Genomic DNA, 18,886 nt, shown 5'->3' on the forward strand with positions numbered 1-18,886 from the left:
ACATTCGGAATGCATTCAATGTGAATATTGTTGCACCCTTCAGTGTGAAAGGCACTTTGGTGAAATGTTATTGTCCTTGACTGGCTAGCGTACTTAATAAGGCTGTGTCTCTCTTTTTGAAGTGTCACAGGGTAGATTTCGTTGACTTTGATGCCTTAGGACAAAATGCACGTAAAAGCTTCAAGTTATTAAGCCATTGTCTTCCTTCTTTCAGTTATCTCCAACTGTTTAAATCAATGATTGTGTTAATTCAGTGACAGGTGTGCTTAAGCTGAGTCATTGGTCAAGTAAGACACAAATCCTCAGTCAGTTTTTTTTCCCCACTGAAATGGAAGGACCAGATGCAGCCGTTCTCGTCTCTTCCCGGGGTTTCCCATGTGAGTACACCATCCATTTCATCCCAAAAGATGTTAGTTGTGGTCAAGGGTTGGGTATGAGTGTGTTGGTTTTAGGTCTGGTTTGTATTAATGGAATCTCCCTAACATGCACTACCAGAAAACCACTCCATACATTTTAACCGAGGGATGGATAGTGATGCTAAGTACTTTCCAATCATTGATTTTGGCTCATATCCGTGGTGGTCGTTGGGACGACTGTGAAAAGGGCTGCTGCAGTCTACAACTATCCTAACGATCCAACAAAAATCCTAAAATCAATAGAATCGGATGTTACATGTGATAGGGCTATCCGACACAAGTAATATTGCTGGACAAATACGGCGGTAGCAAATTACGAAATATCCCCGTCTCAGATGAAAGTCCAGACAGTCTTCCAATTCATTTTCAGACTGCTGTGGCGCGGTGGTTAAATACATACCAGCCTATCCCATGAGATTAGGTCATAAAGGCTCCGTGAACTGGAGACCCTTCTGTGCCACAGGCTCAGACGTAAGCCTATAGACGGCGGAAGGTGTTTGCTTCAGATACATAGTTAAAGGAATCCATTGGGCTTTGAAGCCTAGCCAGAGGTGCACAGGTCCACCGCCGTGTAGCATGCGTGGGGCGCAGACTGGGCCCTCTCCTCCAGTCAAATGACCTCATCACACAAGTGCTATTCTACGGGATCGAGATAGAATGTGCCACACACGGTCAGAAACTAAACTAGTTGGAATATTGATTTGGGTTAGGCCACCGCGCCACCGTCAAGTCGTACGGTTAATGACGCATTGTTGGTGTCGAAGTGGAATGGTGACTTATTCAGTTCATTGTGGTTTCTCCCAGCGCTGCCAACTACTAAAGGGGAGGAGAGGACAGCCCAGGCACAACAAGGAGTGTATCCCAGGAAGCTGCGCACTGGAGTTAGGAGCGCTCTGAGCAAACTCAATGGACTAACTCTCCTTACTTCCAACTATTCATTTTTTGAAACAGCAGTTCCTAAGGCCTACAGGCTAGAATTATTATACCTCTTTTTAATAGCGTGCACTTCACCTCTAAACGGGAATAATCTGCTTCATGTGTAGAACGGAGGGCTCTAGTTGTGTTTCCGTGCAGTGGAGGGGCTGTCTCTGCGGGCCGCGTGTGTGCGCGCCTTGGATGGAGTCCTGAAGCCCCGGATCTACTCTGAGGTAGGCTACAGGTGCGCATAGGATGCACGGGTCAACCGTATACTTCCAGCTAATTGAGAAACGTATGTAAACGTATCTTCTTTTTATTTTTTTTATATTTTGCGTGTAATCATTGGGTCTATTGAAAGAAGGCATTCTTTAGCCAAAGCGACCTTAAACAGAGAGTCCAATTCCTTTGGTGTGTATTAGGGCAGCTGTGTTTTACTAGGCGGCCTAAATATATCAAATGATCCCGCCAACTACTTTGCCATATCGTCCTTTTATTTGATCTCGTTTCTCATTGAAATCTCCAGAAGTGAGGCTACCATCCAAACAGTGAAACACCCATTTTACACGGATACTACACGTCTTTGTATCTGTATTATGTGTCTTCATTGCGGGTGAATGCATGGGTTGGCCTACGGAAGTACCTGCCAAAACGGCATGACTTCGCCCCGGGAGAGTGAAACAAATTCGCCATTTTATCACACGAGTCAAAACACGTCAATGTGGATTTTTTAACTGAGCAGTAGCCATCTATTAGACCTGTGTATGTATGTGAGGAGATGGACACATCCCATTCACGGTTCACTGACATCAGGGTGCTGTATGGGTTATGTCTGGGGGCTTTGCGGCTGTTTCTACATTGGCTAGGCATTGTGTCTACAACAGCGGAAGGTGTGGTAATTGGCCAGGACACTGGTGTAACCGTTTATGGAGGTGTTATGTGATCCAACACAATTTGTTTGAAAGAAAACACAAAGTTACATCATTTGTAGTTGTAAGGAGGAAAGGGGAAGTAAGTTGATCGTTGATTGTCTTGATGGTTTTGGGCATTTCCCTCAGAGTGAAATGGTGTTGGCTGTTGGATCAGTGGTCTTAGCTTTCATATAGTTATCGGAGGTGAATGGAGTTGAAAATGATCGATATGGCTTTGCACTTTTACAGTTATGGAATACATTACCCTTTACATGATTATTAGTTTGTTTGGGCTGGTTTTGTGTTTAATATACGTAACTGTGTACGATAGACTAAAAGCAGAGAATCTTTACATTTAATGTGCTCATCTTTCTTTGGAAAGAAATTAGTTAGCAGTTGTTTATCCTCAGTTTGCATCTTTTTTTTCTGTTGTTGTATCCAGATAGGCCTAACTCTTTCTTGGGGAAAGACATGACTTCATCGCAATGCACATTGGGCCTCCAGCCACTCAGTCCACTCGCTCGATTAGCTAAGAGAATAATCCAAGTTCAAGGGAGGACTAAACCATTTTGCGAATTGGTCAGGGGTGAGAGGGGCCTCAGAAAACATCCACATTTTTTTTTTTAACACAAAGTCTTTTAAACGATTCAGCCAATTTTAATTGAGTTAGGACACTAACTACTTTAAAACAACTTTTCATTTTAGGCTTTCTGAGGGTCTGCCCTGCATTTTGGCCTGGGAAGTCAGTCCCCTTCTCCCCACTACAGCGCCACTGCACACACATTTAACCAGTAAAGCTCTCTGCTTACCCCACATACCGCTCCCCCACTATGCGTTTCTTCTCAAGATTTCCTCCTTGCTAATTAAGAGTTTTTTCTTGCCCTCTGGGGTGCTATGGTTAGTTGGGTGTCATAAAGATATGGCCTGTTAACAGGGGCGGTTCTAGACCGCCCCGGGGTCACAGCATTTATTTCAGTAGCATAGTATTAAGTGTTTTCTTTCAGTTACAGCAATTGTCAATATTATACATTTGAAATGTTTCATTGGTTAAAGCAATTGTCAATATTACAACATTTTGGGTTTCCTTCACTGACATCAAACCACTCATACATCACCAACAGCAATAAAGTCAGTATGATATATTATAAATCTCAAGGTCCGCCTTGTGCGTCAGTGCCACACCATCGCAAGCCATCGACCCCCCCGTCCGGACAGAGGTAAAAAGAAAAAACGTTTGGAGGGGGGGGGGGGCATTGGGGGGTACGAGCTCAGTTTTACGGGGGCACTGGCCCCTGCTGCCCCCCCCTAGAACCGCCCCTGCCTGTTAAGCCCTTTGAGACTGTACCTTCGATCAAGGGATATACAATTTGATATAAATGAAATGGATCCCTTCTGTGATCATTATTTTGTGGTTTACCAAAAACAAACTACCTTACTACTCACTTACTAAGGGTGGTAACTTATTGAAATACTATATCAACTAATTGAAAACCATACATGTAAATAACTTTCATGAAATGAATTAAGCAACTTATGTATACAATACTCAAGTTCAAATCGGTTGATAATCGGATGATCTCGATTATGTTTGAAGTAAGGTTTCTTGTTCAAGCCTTGTTCTCTTTCAACATACTTCTGCTGTCTGGGGGACAGGGATGATGGGGCAGCAGTTGGTGGGATTTAAATAACTTGTTGTATTCATTCACACTACAGTCTATGGTAGAAATGAGTGTAGCTGCGTAAAGGTTCAGTTTCTTTCATGAAAATCGTTTGGCTTTGTTGCTCATCTGTGGTAGCAAACTTACCGTTGTCTTGTTAGCCATTCCAGAATCTGTAAGGTACATATTGCTCAAATGAACAATAACAAGCAGAACAATTATTAACTCCCTTTGATGCTTTATGGTCTTAATAGGGCTCTACAATAAACCCAATTCATTTGGCACGCAAAATCATATCCTTATTATGTAATATTAGTTATGGGTGTCTTAATTAGTTAAGATATGTCTTATTCTGACTTCCAACTCTAAACCCTTGTTCCGGTGTAGAATCCTGTTCAAATCTTAAATCTTATAAGAAATAACATCTCTTTAAAGAATTAATAAAATACCAGTTAGTTTTCATTGGTATGAGGGAACTAGTTTTCCTATTCTAAAATAGTTTGATGCACTAAAGTTTAAGTGCTCAATAAAGTGATGCCACGGGCCGTGACTGCCTTGTTTCCAACCGCACTAGTGAGTTAAAGACTGATTATGGTTCCATGTTCACGCAATGCAATGACCACGCAGTTGCTTCAACGTAGTCGTGAACCTTTATGGTTTTTTGCGTCGGTTTTACGTGGCACTATGCATGTCCGTGGTAAAGAGAGAACAAATAGTTGGTCTTTGTCTGTGCATGCTATTAGTTTACAATTGGTCTACTACTTTCATTATGGTATGGTATGGATTCTAACAACTTCAAAGCTGAATAAGACTCAAACAATGTGCAACAAAAACAGAAGATAGGCTACTAGTTGGTCATTGTTTTCCATTCTGGTCATTACATTCGAAGTCGATGATGACCGAATACAAAACGTCTCCACTTTTTACAGATTACTAGCGAGTGCCTTCGATTTTTTACATACAAAGCATATTGCCGGAAATTATGTAGTTAGCGGACCAATCACAGCCCTTGCAGCTGCATCGCCTCGACGCAAGGTTAACATTTTGGGAGGTGCACGTCAGGCCCTTGCGGTGGACCCAAGGAGGGTCCGCAAGGACGGAATGGGTCCCTAACCCCCTTGCGTTGCGTCAACGTGGAACCATAAAGAGCCCTTTAATCATAAACACCTTTTTTAAAGTATAGGCTGGTATAATACTCCTTCTTACAGTAACACAATGATTGTGGCTTTTTCCTACTTGAAATTTGAATGCCACAATTGACAAGCCATATGATGAATCTCCTTTTGGAGGCGATGTGTTGAATAATTTTCCCCTATATAACAAAACCCTGCTTGATCGATTTGCCTGGTTCATTTTCATCTGGGAAAATAGTTTATCCTAGAATATTCAAAGATGAATTACTGCTAACAACCTCAAAATACTAACGAATCCAACATGGATGTATGACCTTGTATGTTTATATTTATAACATTTGACATAACTAGTTGTGTTTGATTTTCTTTGTCCGATTATTGTCTTTTTTGCTCTTGACCTTTACTTTCATAATCTTCACGTTTTTCTCCCCCCTCCATCGTGAGAGATTCTCATAGTTTCCCCTGTCGGCAATGATATAGTATATAATAATAGCTGAAGCTAAAACTCAAGCCACTAGATGCTGCTAATGGGATAACATAGTTCATGGAGTTCTTCCTCACTTTTTGGGAGGCGGGCTTGGTTATGCACTTGGTTATGTGTTTGCTGCTCCTTAGGGGACACCACTTATGATGACTATCACTCACTGAAAACAATCTTTTCCTTCTGCAGGAAGCATCAAGTATCAAGGAAACAGTGAGCAGTGAAGCTCTCCAGCGTGTCGCTTGCGCCATGCCAGTCATGGTGAAAAATGCAGTGAAGTTGTGAAGGACCAAGGAAGTGTGAGGAGTCGCTGAGCGAGCCCCCCGTGTACATACTGTTCTGAGTGCCAGTGTCCTGCGGAACAGAACGTCAGAGCCCAGGCGATGGTCCAGCTGTCTGTCTTAACCTGCCTATTCGGAGGCCTGTTGGGTAAATATTGGTGTGTGTGTGTGTGTGTGTGTGTGTGTGTGTGTGTGTGTGTGTGTGTGCGCATGCATGCTTGCCTACATGTAGGTGTGTATGTTTGCTTGAGGATACTGGTGATGGCTTGTGGCCTCCCCTTGTATAGTTAGATGGTGCTTGTGTTTTTAGTTTTTTCGTGTGTATTGTGTATGTGATGAGGAGACAAACAGGAAGTGTAACTCAACATGGCAGTATATACTGCCATGTTGATAAGCGTTGTTCTTGTATGTGAGGGATTCAACTGAATCTACGAACATTGAGGGTTCAGACATTTTCCTTTTTGCTCCAAATTCCCTCTCTTCTTCAACCAACTTTCCTGTCTTTCTTCACTATCATGTCCGTAAAAAGGGACAAAAAAACAAAGAAAATGAAATCCATTCATCCATCAAGCATCATGTTTCATACAATAAACTGGAATCCCTGTATCCTAGAAAGTTGTCCCAAATGAAACATGGTAAGTTAAGCTCAATGTAGAGGAATAAAAAAAATAGAATCCACTCTCCTTGACAGCAGTCAATTATGTTTAGCAACGGTCAATTATGCAAAAAGAATTGACCGCCGAACGTTGGGAAGGCCAATGCAAGTGAATGGAGCATTCTACAGCATTAAGAAGGGCAGTGGAATAAGTTTCAAAACACTTTGGCTAGATCACATCAGTGATGAGGTTACGAGTTGTGGAGCTTTGCATAAGTTTAGGCATGGGAAATGACTAATCACCCATGTCTAAAGTAATGCACAACTCCTGAGTTTAAAATGACTCCCGGCGTCCTGTGAGCCAATAACCCTATTAACTCATAAATAGGTTACTGGCAATTAACAAGATGGTAAAAATAAAGACGGCCCCTTTTAACTACCAATTAAAAAAAAGTTGACATCATCACATTTGCTGGTTCACTGAGACTCTCGGACATTCTACATTCTTTGCAAAGAAAAAAGTAATTTAGCATGATTTATGACCTATCATAACCTTAAGGACCTACATTACATGTGCACCTTATCAATAACATCAAGTGTTGTCTCTCTAGACATTGTCCTTTGGCTAGTCACTTTATTATGTTACTGGAATGAGGAAAGGGTTTTAAACATCAACCTGAAGATCATCTAGCTCCAATGTTTCAGTTTTTGTGCTCAATCAAAGGTATCATGCAGAATCGCACAAACACAAACATAGACAAATTTTTTTCCAACTTAGCTTTCCGATGTATATAAAATAGAATGAAATGAGTGAAGCTAGTTTGTGTCAATGTACAGAAGTGCCTAAGGTAACAAATATGTGGACCTGCTCTCACCTACATCGAAAGCTAGATGTTTGAGAGGTTGTTTTGTGAAGGTTGTTTGTGAGGGATTATAGACACATCCTGTTTAGGATGAGTTTTACTGTAAAGGGTCTAAAGGCCAGCTTGATATAGAGATAGCATGACCTTACCTAAGGTGGTCAAGCTGAATATGAGCATCCCAGAAGGTAGCAGTAATGTAGTAGCCCCTTTGGATCAAAAGGGGAAAGCACAGATTGACCACAGGATTGTGTGTATTATTTTCTGCTATCTTTCTATATGATTGACAAATGTCACCCTAGGCTTTGGATTCATGTTATCATTCATGTTATTGTCTTGTCTTCCTATAAATTAACACATCTGAAAATTTGCTTGACTGTTTGGTATTATGCTGTTATAAGTAGACCTTTTACGCTTTAGTCTAGGATTACTTTTATAAATAATGGTTACATATTTCAGGATGGTAGTTAAGATGTGGAGTATAATTGTACAATTGTAAAAAAGAATACAGAAGTCACTGATTACCGCATCCTAAGCCCTATATGTTTTATGTGGTGTATAGTATCTGTTTAAAACAGGCTTTGTTATGTAAGCATTTTCATCAAAGGTTCTATTTCCAAGGCTTCGATGGTCAGCATGCTTTTCATTTGACTTCGTAAAACATATATAAACATATATTATATTTCATTGGGAATGAATGTCATTCGCAGCCCTTCATGGGCTGCGAATGGGCCTTATTCAGATTGATTTGCAGAAATGGTCTATTTGCTTTGCTAGTGATTATGTGACCAAACGTCAGAGCCTCTTAACACCCAGGAGGCCAGGGTTGAAATATATATAACCTAAACAATTTTGTACAATTTAGGCTGGTTAATTGCAAACAATGTGATTGATGTTAACAAAATGATTATCCATTTGGATTGCCTTGCGTTAGTTACTTGTTGAACTGACGGTAAAAGTATTAACTGTAAAACTATCACTATCGCACGTTTTTTGTCCCTCTTCTGCACCGCGAGAACCTGCAACATGATCAGTTGTCTCCCTGCACACAGAATCTGTGCTTGAGGAAGATGGAGCAGAAATGGTGCCCTCATGGGACTTGATGTGTCCAGGAATGGCATATCATGATATTCTTTCTCAAATTAAATCATAGATTTTCAGAAGATACAGCTGTGACTTCCATCTATGTTATAGATGGAAGTTAGAGATGGAGAAGATGGAAGTTAGAGGTGGAAGTTATGCACACCTATGTTATGGAAGTGGGCAGATGTTCCTTATCGCAACAAACATTGGCCCGGGGGCAAGAGGCCTATTTAGAAAAACACAAAACAAGACATTTATTGAAATTGCAGCAAAAAATGCAAAACTTGTAACAACTGAAACATGGTTAGGGTGTTGTGCAAGTTCACAAGAGCTATCTCATAGTTCAGGTAACACAGTTTAAAATGAACTAGTTCATGTTCATAGTTCACAATTTAGAATTTTGAACTAAGTTCAGTCCCAGAAAATGAAATGTTCATGTTGATTTGACATTGCCCCCTGCCCATACGAAATTATTATTATATACTACTGTAGAATCAAGATTACTTTTGAAAGCCAAGACAGTTTGACTGGGTTGGAGGAACTTCGCGGCAGTTGGCTCAGGGCTTACACTTCTTGTGATGATCGTCATTAAGAGGCAATATTTGCATGTGCATTTAAGCTTGTGTAAACAAGGCTGCTATCCCCTGGGCATTGATTGTATCATTATTTACAAGGGATTCAGTACCGTGCAGTAGTATCGGAAGCAGACCATCAGTGTGTGTGTGTGTGTGTGTGTGTGTGTGTGTGTGTGTGTTTTCTGTTCAATACCAGCAAGGTTACACAAGACGAGGTGTGGCAGTTCACAGGCATTTTAACATTGCACAGCCAAAATAGCAGGGAGAAAATAGGTTAAAAAAAAGCAGTGTTTAAAGCATCTGGGGTTGATAATGGGGACAAAGAAGTGAAAAGTTATTACTTTATAAGATAAAAGGATATATATATATATTAGATAATAGCCAGTACTCATTTCAGAAATATATATTTTATATACTTTTAAATGATAATTTATTGAGATCAGCCTCTTTCACAAGAGAGCCCTTCACTGCAGCAGTACACAACCCATGACTACATAATACACAAATTCCAAAGAAGAAGAATGACGTCAAAACAAATCAGTCAACTAGCATCCTCAGGGTTTCCCGTAGAAAAGGTTTATTGGAAGGGGCAGTGCATCCGAAAAAGAGGCAGGTCATAGCGGAGGGCACAGCCCTTCGCTATGACCTCAAATATTTGGGTGGGCTATAGAGGAGCAAAGGGTCAACTTCAAAGAGGTTCTCACGTCTGGACTGCTCTCTGCTTGTCAATTTACACGACAGAGATGACTCCGAAAGGGGAGAAGTTGGGGAGGCTTATTTAATGAACTTACATGGTATAGAAGCTTATATGTTTTATATGGTGTATAGTTCATATTTTCGTTGAAAATTTCTTATGGTTGTTTAAACCAGGCTTTGTTATATTAGCATTTACATCAAATAATCCTTTTTCACATAGGATGATTTTTACTTTGTAAAACATGTCTTTCGCAGCCCTTCATTTGGGCGTATATTCAGATTGATTTACAGAAATGGTCTATTTGCTTTGATTATGTGACCTAACATTAGAGCCTCTCAACACCCAGCAGGTTAGGGTTGAATATATAGTACTTAAACAATGTTTTCCCATTTAGGCTTGTTGATTGCCAAAACACTGTGCTTTATGTTAATAAAGCACCTTTCTTGTTATCTTATGAAGGGCTTGTGTGTTGGAGTATGTGTGCCTGTGTGTTTCTGTGTGTGTGTGTGTGTGTGTGTGTGTGTGTGTGCGTGTGTGTGTGTGTATTTGTGTGCTTCAGGATGATAATCCAGAATGGGTTGATGCCTTATGTTACAAAGTTAGCATGTGAAATGGCAATACTGATGTGTGTTTTTTAAATGTATGAATCATCATTGTTAATAATCGAGTCAGCAAAGGAAACTTTAGAGATATATTTTTTGTCACACATTGTAGGTAGTGTGGGATGATATGAATAACTATCCCTTATAACACATCAATAAAGAATTAGCTATTAGTTATTTTAGAATTAAAAATGCATTGCTTGGTTCGTTTTCCCTTTTATTTCTTACACGTTAACATTTGTAAGATGTGTCAATTCAACATAGATCCAGATCAAGAAACATAATTTACAACAGACTTGCCGAGAAGAAAGATAATTGACGTTATATTTCGTAATTGTGGACCAACTGAGAACGCGTTTCCCAGACCAATGACGTTGATGGTTCAACTATGAGACACAATGTCCCAAAAGACTGAACCAAACCACAACACATTTTCAACACACAGTGATTCAATAGTGGTTAAAGATTAAACTGAGGTCCTAAGCCTCCCATTCATATCCACTGGGGAAATCTAAACCAGAGTAAATGGGTGTTCATTGACGTTACGATGCGTAAGTGCCATATTTTAGAAAACGTTTTGAGAGGTGATGAATGTGTAGCCTGCTGTTAACAAGCATTCTTCACACCGACATTCTGTCCTGCAGCTTTTGCCTTAACCTAAGAGAAGCTAGCTTGCTAAACCATGATCAATCAACACCTGCAGTGTAATGAGTTAAGGGTTTGTTTCCCACGGCCCAAAGATCCAAAGGTTCTTTTCCAACATACCTCAGCCTGCACATGCTCTTGATCATTATGACGAACTCAAACTACTCAGTGGAAAGCTGCTTTTGATTTGTGTGCTAAAAGTTCCGGATAAATGTGAAATTATGTCCTTAAAGGAATGCACGTAATGAATGAACTTGAATGACGAAGCACAAGTAGTGGTGTCTTATTGCCCCTAGGAGCGAGGGATTAGTGGAGGATTTGGCGTGTGTGCTTGCAACTGATTGACACGGGACTGGTTCATCTTGTTTTTATTATCCATCCTCTTGTTTGAGATACGGTTTCACCCCCAAAGTCGTTTTTTCCGGGACATAAATCTTACCATAACATGTGCATGATGTAAAAGATTGTGTACTTTGGACGGCGACACTGAGACAAAAGTCAAACGTTTACATCCAACAATAATGCTTTTTGTGGTTAATCGATTTATCCGAAAAGCGAACGCAATGCGTAGCCCAATTTAATTTCTGTCATTCCTGTGTTTGTGTGTGTGTGCACGTGCCTGAATGTATGCATGTGTGCGTCTTCACGTTGTGCTTTTAGTGATGTTTTTGGTAATGCTCCATTAACAATGTGGCTATCGGAGTAATGACTGTCCCTCTCTTTGCCGCCCCATATAGGCCTATTACTGCTGGTACCGGTGCTCCTGGCCCCCACGACCCCTGGAATGTGCACGGCCCTGAGAACCATCAGCAGCAACCTCAGCCAGAGGCGGAAATACATGGTGATTAAATAGCAGCACGATAAATGTAGTGGTTCATTTTGTGAGAATTAATATGGATTCTATCTATGTATTGTATTATTAGGTGGGCATGTTCCTTTACTTATGAGTTACCCTGTTTTAAATAATGCAACCCCTCAGCTAAGTGAATGCTCACATGCACCACAGGATTGAGAGTGCAGGGTCAACTAGTAGAAAGCCATCATCATCAATCATGGGCTGGTTGGGAGTGCAGGCAGGTGTGAAAGCCAATGGAGCCCTTTATTCAGTTTATCAAGATTTCCACTCCTAATCCAAAATGTGTTCAATGTCTCCACACCCCCCATCCCCTCTTTTCCACTGCAGCAGCATAACTTCCCCATCAACTTCACCATAAGGGTTCACTACGAGGAGGTCTTCAAGCCCTCCAACATCAGCAGGCTGGTAAGGATGACTCCCCGTATCTTTGATATCCCTCTGCTCTCTCCGTCTGTCTCTCGGGGGAATCCCATAAACCTGCCTGTAGGGGGGATTTGGATTTGTGCATCTTCTCTATGAACACCTTCCTCACCATGTGTCTTTTTTCCCCTCCCCCTTCAGAAGTTAAAAATCAACAACTTGGAGATGTTTGCTCTCCAGAGGTTGTGGTTTCATGTCAATCACGGCATCCTGAAAAAGGTAAGAAAACCCAAATAGAAAAGATTTAAAGTCAAATCCTCAGCATTAGCAGTTCAGTAGTTAATTCACATGCATAGTGTTTTGCTTTGACCCCCCCCCAAAAAAGTCATATCTAATGTAATAACTAGGGTCATCGCCTCATAGTGCCTCTAGTCCACCACTCCTCACCACAGTAGTGATGACCGTGGTTTGAGCGATGGCCAACTGAAGCCTCACGGCTCTTCCCTCCTCCTGTTCCCCTCTTCTTCCCAAGATCCTGCGGGTTATCCCGGAGAGGCACCCCTCCCGGCGCTACGGCGCAGAGCTGGAGCGGCGCTTCTGGGACGCAGAGGGGATCTTTGTTCAGTCGCACCCGTCTGAGGTAGGCCGCAGCAGCGCACACAGACGGCATGTCACAGCGCCATAGGCCTCTCTTTCACAGCAGCAGGTCACAGCATGATGTCAAACAATAATAAAGAGTCAGCAGAAAGATCACAGACGCATAAATTTGCACGGTGCACAAATCATCATGTCATCAATCAAAATCTGTCATTTATTACAGAACAATGATAAACACTTGACAGCATATGAGAGAGAGAGAGAAAGAGAGAGAGAGAGAGAGAAAGAGAGAGAGAGAGAGAGAGAGAGAGAGAGAGAGAGAGAGAGAGATGTTTTTCTCAATGTGGTTTAAATGTCATCTGTTGGCACTCTGCAATGCTCTATAGCTGTTTTTTTTGCTTTATTAAATTAAGTTGGATTCATGCCTGCTGTCATCTCATTTAAGGATTGTCTGGCACTAAACTGTTTAGCTTACAATCCATTGGCACTTGTGACATTATTTTGTGTATTTGTCCTTTGGGCTTGTAATAAATAGGCAATGTTATCTGTTGATGGGACAGACCCTTGCTGTATGCCAACACTTGCTAAAATATGGTTAAAGTAGATCTGAATGGACTACTCTTAGCTTCTGTCGGTGGATACCTTTTAGCCTATATTAGTGACTAAGGGCTGACCCCTGAGACACAAATAAAACCACAAATGCTTTCCTGGGAAAACAAAGATACCATCCATTGATTAGAATGAAACCATCAACCATGCTTAAAATGCGGTAATCACAAACATAATTTCACCCATCGAATATCTATGTACACATTTTTGTGAACATCACAGGCACAGCATATTAACTGTTGGCTCACTTACATTCAAAAGTTGATGTATAAAAGGATGATTAAGGTTGGTTGGAGGGCAGATCTTTTGTTCATCAAGAAGTTCATTAAAAACACCTAGATATTGGAAACAGTGGGATTCTTCGGAAAGTTAGATTGTGCAGACTTTGACCCATCTTGTAAAGAGGTCAAGTGGAGGGTTGGCTTGATTGATAATCTTCATAATAATAATGGGAATAGGAGGTAATACAATTTCTGTGCCTTTCTATTTTGAGCAGCGGTTTGTACCTGGTCTTAGATCAAAGGTTGTTTTAAATGTGTGTAATTCTAGTTCAATTGCTGAAAAAGACATTTAGCTTCCAAAAATGTAGCTTCTTAGAGCCAGGCCATTGGGATCATTGGGATTAAGAGATCAGCACAGCTTAAAGGTGCTACGTGTCTGATTGTTGGTTTAAAAGATTAAAAAATGAGCTAAATTACCAACAAAATGTGAAGAAATAACAGTTTTGAAGTCAAAGACGTTCATATATTGTGTTGCAGAGATATTTTCTTAAGATAGCAGCAAGCCCAGCTAGCCTTGGCTCATACTGTCTCGTATTACCACGTTTTACCTCAAGGGGCCATACGTCCCTGCAGCGTCCATTCTGCCCTCAGTTTAAGCTTGAAAGGATGAAGGAGCCTAGAGGGTGTATTATAACCTCTGCCAAAAGTAAGCTGAGAATGTAATGCTGGCTCTAACTTACCAGATCACATGGAGAGAAACTGAACGCCAAACACAGATTCTCTGTAAATAAGCTTAACGATATATTCAGTTGAGAGTGACCGTGCCTGTCCTTGTTTATCCCAATAGGTATTTTGTTGAGGACTGATTCGACAGTTGGACTAATCTCACACATTGCACCTTTTAAGGAATTCAAATCATTAAAACGAATAAAGCATTCATTTAATGGCTAACATAAAACATGAGTGCCACATTCTTAATGATCTTCAGGTTGACTGAAATGGTACTGGTTCCATTGTACAGCCGCCTCACCCACAGTCAGCTATTGGCTGTACCCTTGCATGTCTGCCCGGTCACACTGGGCTCTATGAAGGTGTTTTCCTCTGGGGATGGAGCTGCTCTCGATTCAAGACAAGTATGATGGAATGCTTTGTCAGTTGGAGAGCACTAGGTGTCACCATTGGCCCAAGGATATCCTCTCACATTCTACTTCCCTGGCACAACAGGTTCTGTGGTGTTTTGGTCCTTTGATCCAAATGCTCTTGTTGGTCGTGCGTCACAGAGAACTCTAAGATCTGGAGGTTCTAGCTCTGGGGCATTGCTCGGGTCTTGCAACCATGCACGCCTGCACCACTACCTAGTATAGTATAGTCTCCTTGCTGTCTCCAAACCGACCATTCATCCTGTCCGCATATCTCATGGACCCCGATCCGAAACTACTCCTGTACCAACAGCATGCACCGCTCCTATGGGTGGGTCAGTGTATCAACGCAACACTGCCAGAGCCAGTTAGGTTATAGACTTGACTCGCATGTCCCCCACACATTAGTTTGTCCCTGGGAACCCTGTTTCCTATACTTGTTCATTCTTAAGGCATTTCCTGTATCTAAGTATATGTGTTTTTGGTTTCGCCCAGGCGTTCCAGAGAGATCTTCCAGAGAAGGTACAGGAGAAGTTGGACAGGATGACAGAACACCTGGACAACGTGCCCGAAACCAGCTGGCGGTTCGTCCCCCCGAAGCAGCTCCTGGATAACTTCCAGCGCTCCATGCACTGTCTCTTTAGGGAGTGCTTCTCGCAGATTAATCCCAAGATTGACTGTGAGTATGATGTGTACCTCCCCAGGGCACGTGTGTGTGTGTCTTCTCTCTGTCCACTGTACTGTAAACTACTGACTACATAGTGGGTTTGAAGCTTAAGTTTACATGTAGGATTTTTGTGTAGGAATGCACAAGCTTGAGCAGGCCAAAGTTCACTTACCGACCAAAGGGGCCAGGAACGAAATGGAATTTCTGATTCTTACACATGTTATTTTATTATTATTATTATTTGAAGAATTAATTCAGCTTTCCTTATTGCAATTGTTGCTACCCCCACTGAAATGACAGCAATGATTGTGATACACAACGTTGTATTTTCATTTTTGAGAGATTGTGTTATTCCTATACGTAAATATAATCTTTAGGTACATGACCTTTAGCAGCTTTTCTACAGGCAATTTAGTCCTCAAATGTAGACTTTCTTTGTGAGATTTAGACTCCTGTTCAATCTCATTTTTTACGGTTAAAAATGTTTAACTGTTTGGTTGAATTTGTAACAGTCTGGAAAGCACATTTTGGAAGTCCTAATGTTATTCCTAAATCATCCTGATTCTGTAGTAGATTTATTCACAAAAGATATATTAAGTACTACTACATAGAGCAAACTCCTTGAGGACTCAAGGCATCTCAAATATGAGGTTGCCCAAGGGGGAGTGATCTATTTTAAGATAAATACAAGAGAGTTGTGAATACATTTGAAAGGTAATAGTTAACCAAAGACGGCAGTCAATTATTTACATCAAATCATTTTATACCTACACTAAACATTAGACAGTGATGTATTATATAAACAAATGATTTCCAAAAGAAAAAGACTTCTGAAATCTTTTTTTTTTGCAGTTTGTGGAAACTCTCGCTCGAAGACAGGCAGAAAGATAACACAGCGACAGCCGCAGCCTCCAAGGTGAGGCCAATGGTGGAAGCTAATCCTACCAATGGACAGATTGGGGATGAAACAAGATCTCAAAATGAAAGACGATTTTTTTTGGATATTCTACCCTAAAACCAAGGTTACGTTTGTTATTTCTAAAGTTTGCCTACGTGAATATTTTCCAAAGCTGCACATGAAATGAAAGGAATGGGTCATACAAGAGACAGATCCTTGATTGGACACAATAACTGTTCATGAGTAGGGAGTTGCAGAATTCAGCTTGAAGCCTGGAAAGTCTTTTCAGGAGGACAACTTCACTGCCAAAGAGGATTGTTTGTCGATCGTAGGAAAGATAAGAGCCAGGAGAGGTTTCAGGTTTTTTGAGATGGTCGTGTTTACACAGTCAGTATCTATCTATCTCTACATACAGTATCTAGTATATATTGTATGTGCATTGTGTACATTGTATGTACATTGTTTTCCTTCCGTTCCTAGTAATAGCATGAAAGCTGTGTAGATTGGTTTGCGAACGTTACCTTATCTTACTTCAGAGAAGTTATGGTTGAAAGCAATTGGTGGTGAATTAATTTCTGTCATGGCCTGTTGCATTGTCAAATCCCCTTCCAAGATAATATATGTATCTATAGCTGTATATATATATATATATATATAAGACTATACTCTACATTTCAAGGAATCATCCTACAAAGCTGACTTCCTTAGACACAATTGAATCTCTGGGATTTTCTTTATTTTTCTACAGTCAACATACTTTGATGAAACAATCTATCGCCATGACCAATGGCTCAGTTATTTTGAATTTCCATTCAGACATATCAGATTATTACTATGATTTGTTTTCGTTTCTCTCTTAGAAAGATAGCTAAACAATAAATATTTGTCAAAAAAAATGCTTAGATTGGCAATTTTATAATCCCCACTTAAAGCTGCAGTGTGTAGAAGCGAGAGGCATCTAGTGGAGATAACTTTACAGAAAGGGAATATCATTTCCATAAATTGTCAATTTGTGTATGTTCCCATAAAAATAAGATTAGTTGTGTTTTCCATTAGAATTAGCCTTTTATAACTACATAGGGAGCAACTGCTAGATGATGCTAAATCCTGCACACTACACCTGACCATTGTGACCATATAAAATCGGTTTGAAATTGTAACAACCATCATATATGATTGAGTAGTTGACCCAGACCATTTGCCATAAATAATTTGATATAAAAAGCTTTGCTTTTAATTGCACTGCTAGAGTGAATCCTGACTTGGACAGCCGAGCAGCCATAAACTTTGACTGAAGTCTAAGACTTTTCATTTCTGGAAACATAGAACTATATTGTATATGGTCAGACTCACTTATAATAAAGTACACTTTTTCCAATTGAGCCACATAGGCATGCCAATCAAAACCAAAGTGTTCATGTCATGGTGTAAATGTAATGATATTATGCAGCTCATGCTAACAAGACATGGAAGTTCACCAACTCATTCTGCTTCTGTTTCTGTCATGCTCAGAGAGAAAATAAATAAATAATTGTATTTATTTTACTTTATTTATTTACCTAAGTTATAACTGCTCCAAACATTGTTATGTTTGGTGTGAAGCCACTAAAACCAACACTTTGATGGGAAGATTAAATAAAAACTGGCTAACCAAGGCTACTGACTGGGCACTTATCAGTTTGCTTTTTTATCTATAGTATTATGTGCTTTATAATAGCCCTAAAAACACACTACACTATAACAATATCTAAGATAACACGCTATTTAAAGGGAAAACACATAACTATTTCTGTCCGCCCAAACAGAGGATAGGAGGGTAATAAATGTCTTTGTTACTTGCACAGTCTATGTGGAGGATTCCCCCTGATATTGTAATCTCTAGTCTTTCCTTTATATTTCAAATTACATAAAGCTGGAGTGCAGATGAAGGATTGGCTACTGCTTCAATGGTGCCGACCAGTTTAGTTTCTTAAGCAATCATTTTGGCAGAATCAGAGATGTGGATGGGGAACCATTCACTGTAGGTTCTCTGTGTGACTTGCATGAAAACATAATCATACACTGTGCAACATCTGATTGGGCTGGAAGGAACAGGGAATGTGATTGAGAAGTCCTTCTTGACCTGTATCTGAAGGAACTATTATGTAGCTTACTAGCTTAAGCAGCTCCTGAAATGTCTTCAGCTTGTTGCTTGGTATCTAGTACACATGAGGTATCCCATAAATGTATTATTAAGTTGTGTCTACTAGAAGATTGGGAATATGCCATTAACTTTAGTTAAATACAATCCAAAACATTCTCACTACCTTCTGTTATTTATCAGCCCACATGCTTTGTTTGTTTTGAGTTTGTCAAATACTATCACTGTCACTCCAGGGACAATGATACTGAAAATAAATACATAAATATGCATATCATTATTCTATTCAATCTTCTTTCTTAATATTCACCAACCATGCCAATAAAACATATCTGCCTTAAAACTAGAATTGTTGTCAGGAGTAAGGCTGTGCTATACATTTTTAACATTTGTATCATTTAATGGTTCACAGAGAATCGCTTGGTGCAGCATGTTGCAGTCTAACCTTGGCCAAAGATTTTATTAGCAGGGGTTTTTTCATGCCAAGATGTTGAATGTGTTTATATTTGAATGTGTAAGTTCTGGTGAAAGGCTTTTTTATCAATTA

The 18,886-nt window shown here is 40.3% G+C and overlaps 1 protein-coding gene across 1 annotated transcript; it reads left to right on the forward strand.

The window, feature by feature from the left end:
* The first annotated feature begins 1,428 nt into the window (after positions 1 to 1,428).
* Positions 1,429 to 18,694, forward strand: il34 (interleukin 34). The gene is made up of 8 exons (XM_079742905.1): positions 1,429 to 1,564; positions 5,704 to 5,943; positions 11,590 to 11,693; positions 12,036 to 12,113; positions 12,270 to 12,347; positions 12,601 to 12,708; positions 15,130 to 15,313; positions 16,154 to 18,694. The coding sequence occupies exons 2-8, from the start codon at positions 5,898 to 5,900 to the stop codon at positions 16,219 to 16,221; spliced, it is 666 nt and encodes a 221-aa protein (XP_079599031.1). The 5' UTR covers positions 1,429 to 1,564; positions 5,704 to 5,897; the 3' UTR covers positions 16,222 to 18,694.
* The last annotated feature ends 192 nt before the right edge of the window (positions 18,695 to 18,886 follow it).

Source organism: Pollachius pollachius (assembly GCF_949987615.1).
Source record: "Pollachius pollachius genome assembly, chromosome: 9".
NCBI classification, from domain to species: domain Eukaryota; kingdom Metazoa; phylum Chordata; class Actinopteri; order Gadiformes; family Gadidae; genus Pollachius; species Pollachius pollachius.

Bases quoted from the DNA above. Each gene is read 5' to 3' on its own strand.
- il34 (XM_079742905.1), top strand. From the start codon at position 5,898: ATGGTCCAGCTGTCTGTCTTAACCTGCCTATTCGGAGGCCTGTTGG. The intron at 11,694-12,035 runs GTGATTAAATAG...TTTCCACTGCAG, and splicing joins GCCAGAGGCGGAAATACATG to CAGCATAACTTCCCCATCAA. The intron at 12,709-15,129 runs GTAGGCCGCAGC...GGTTTCGCCCAG, and splicing joins TTCAGTCGCACCCGTCTGAG to GCGTTCCAGAGAGATCTTCC.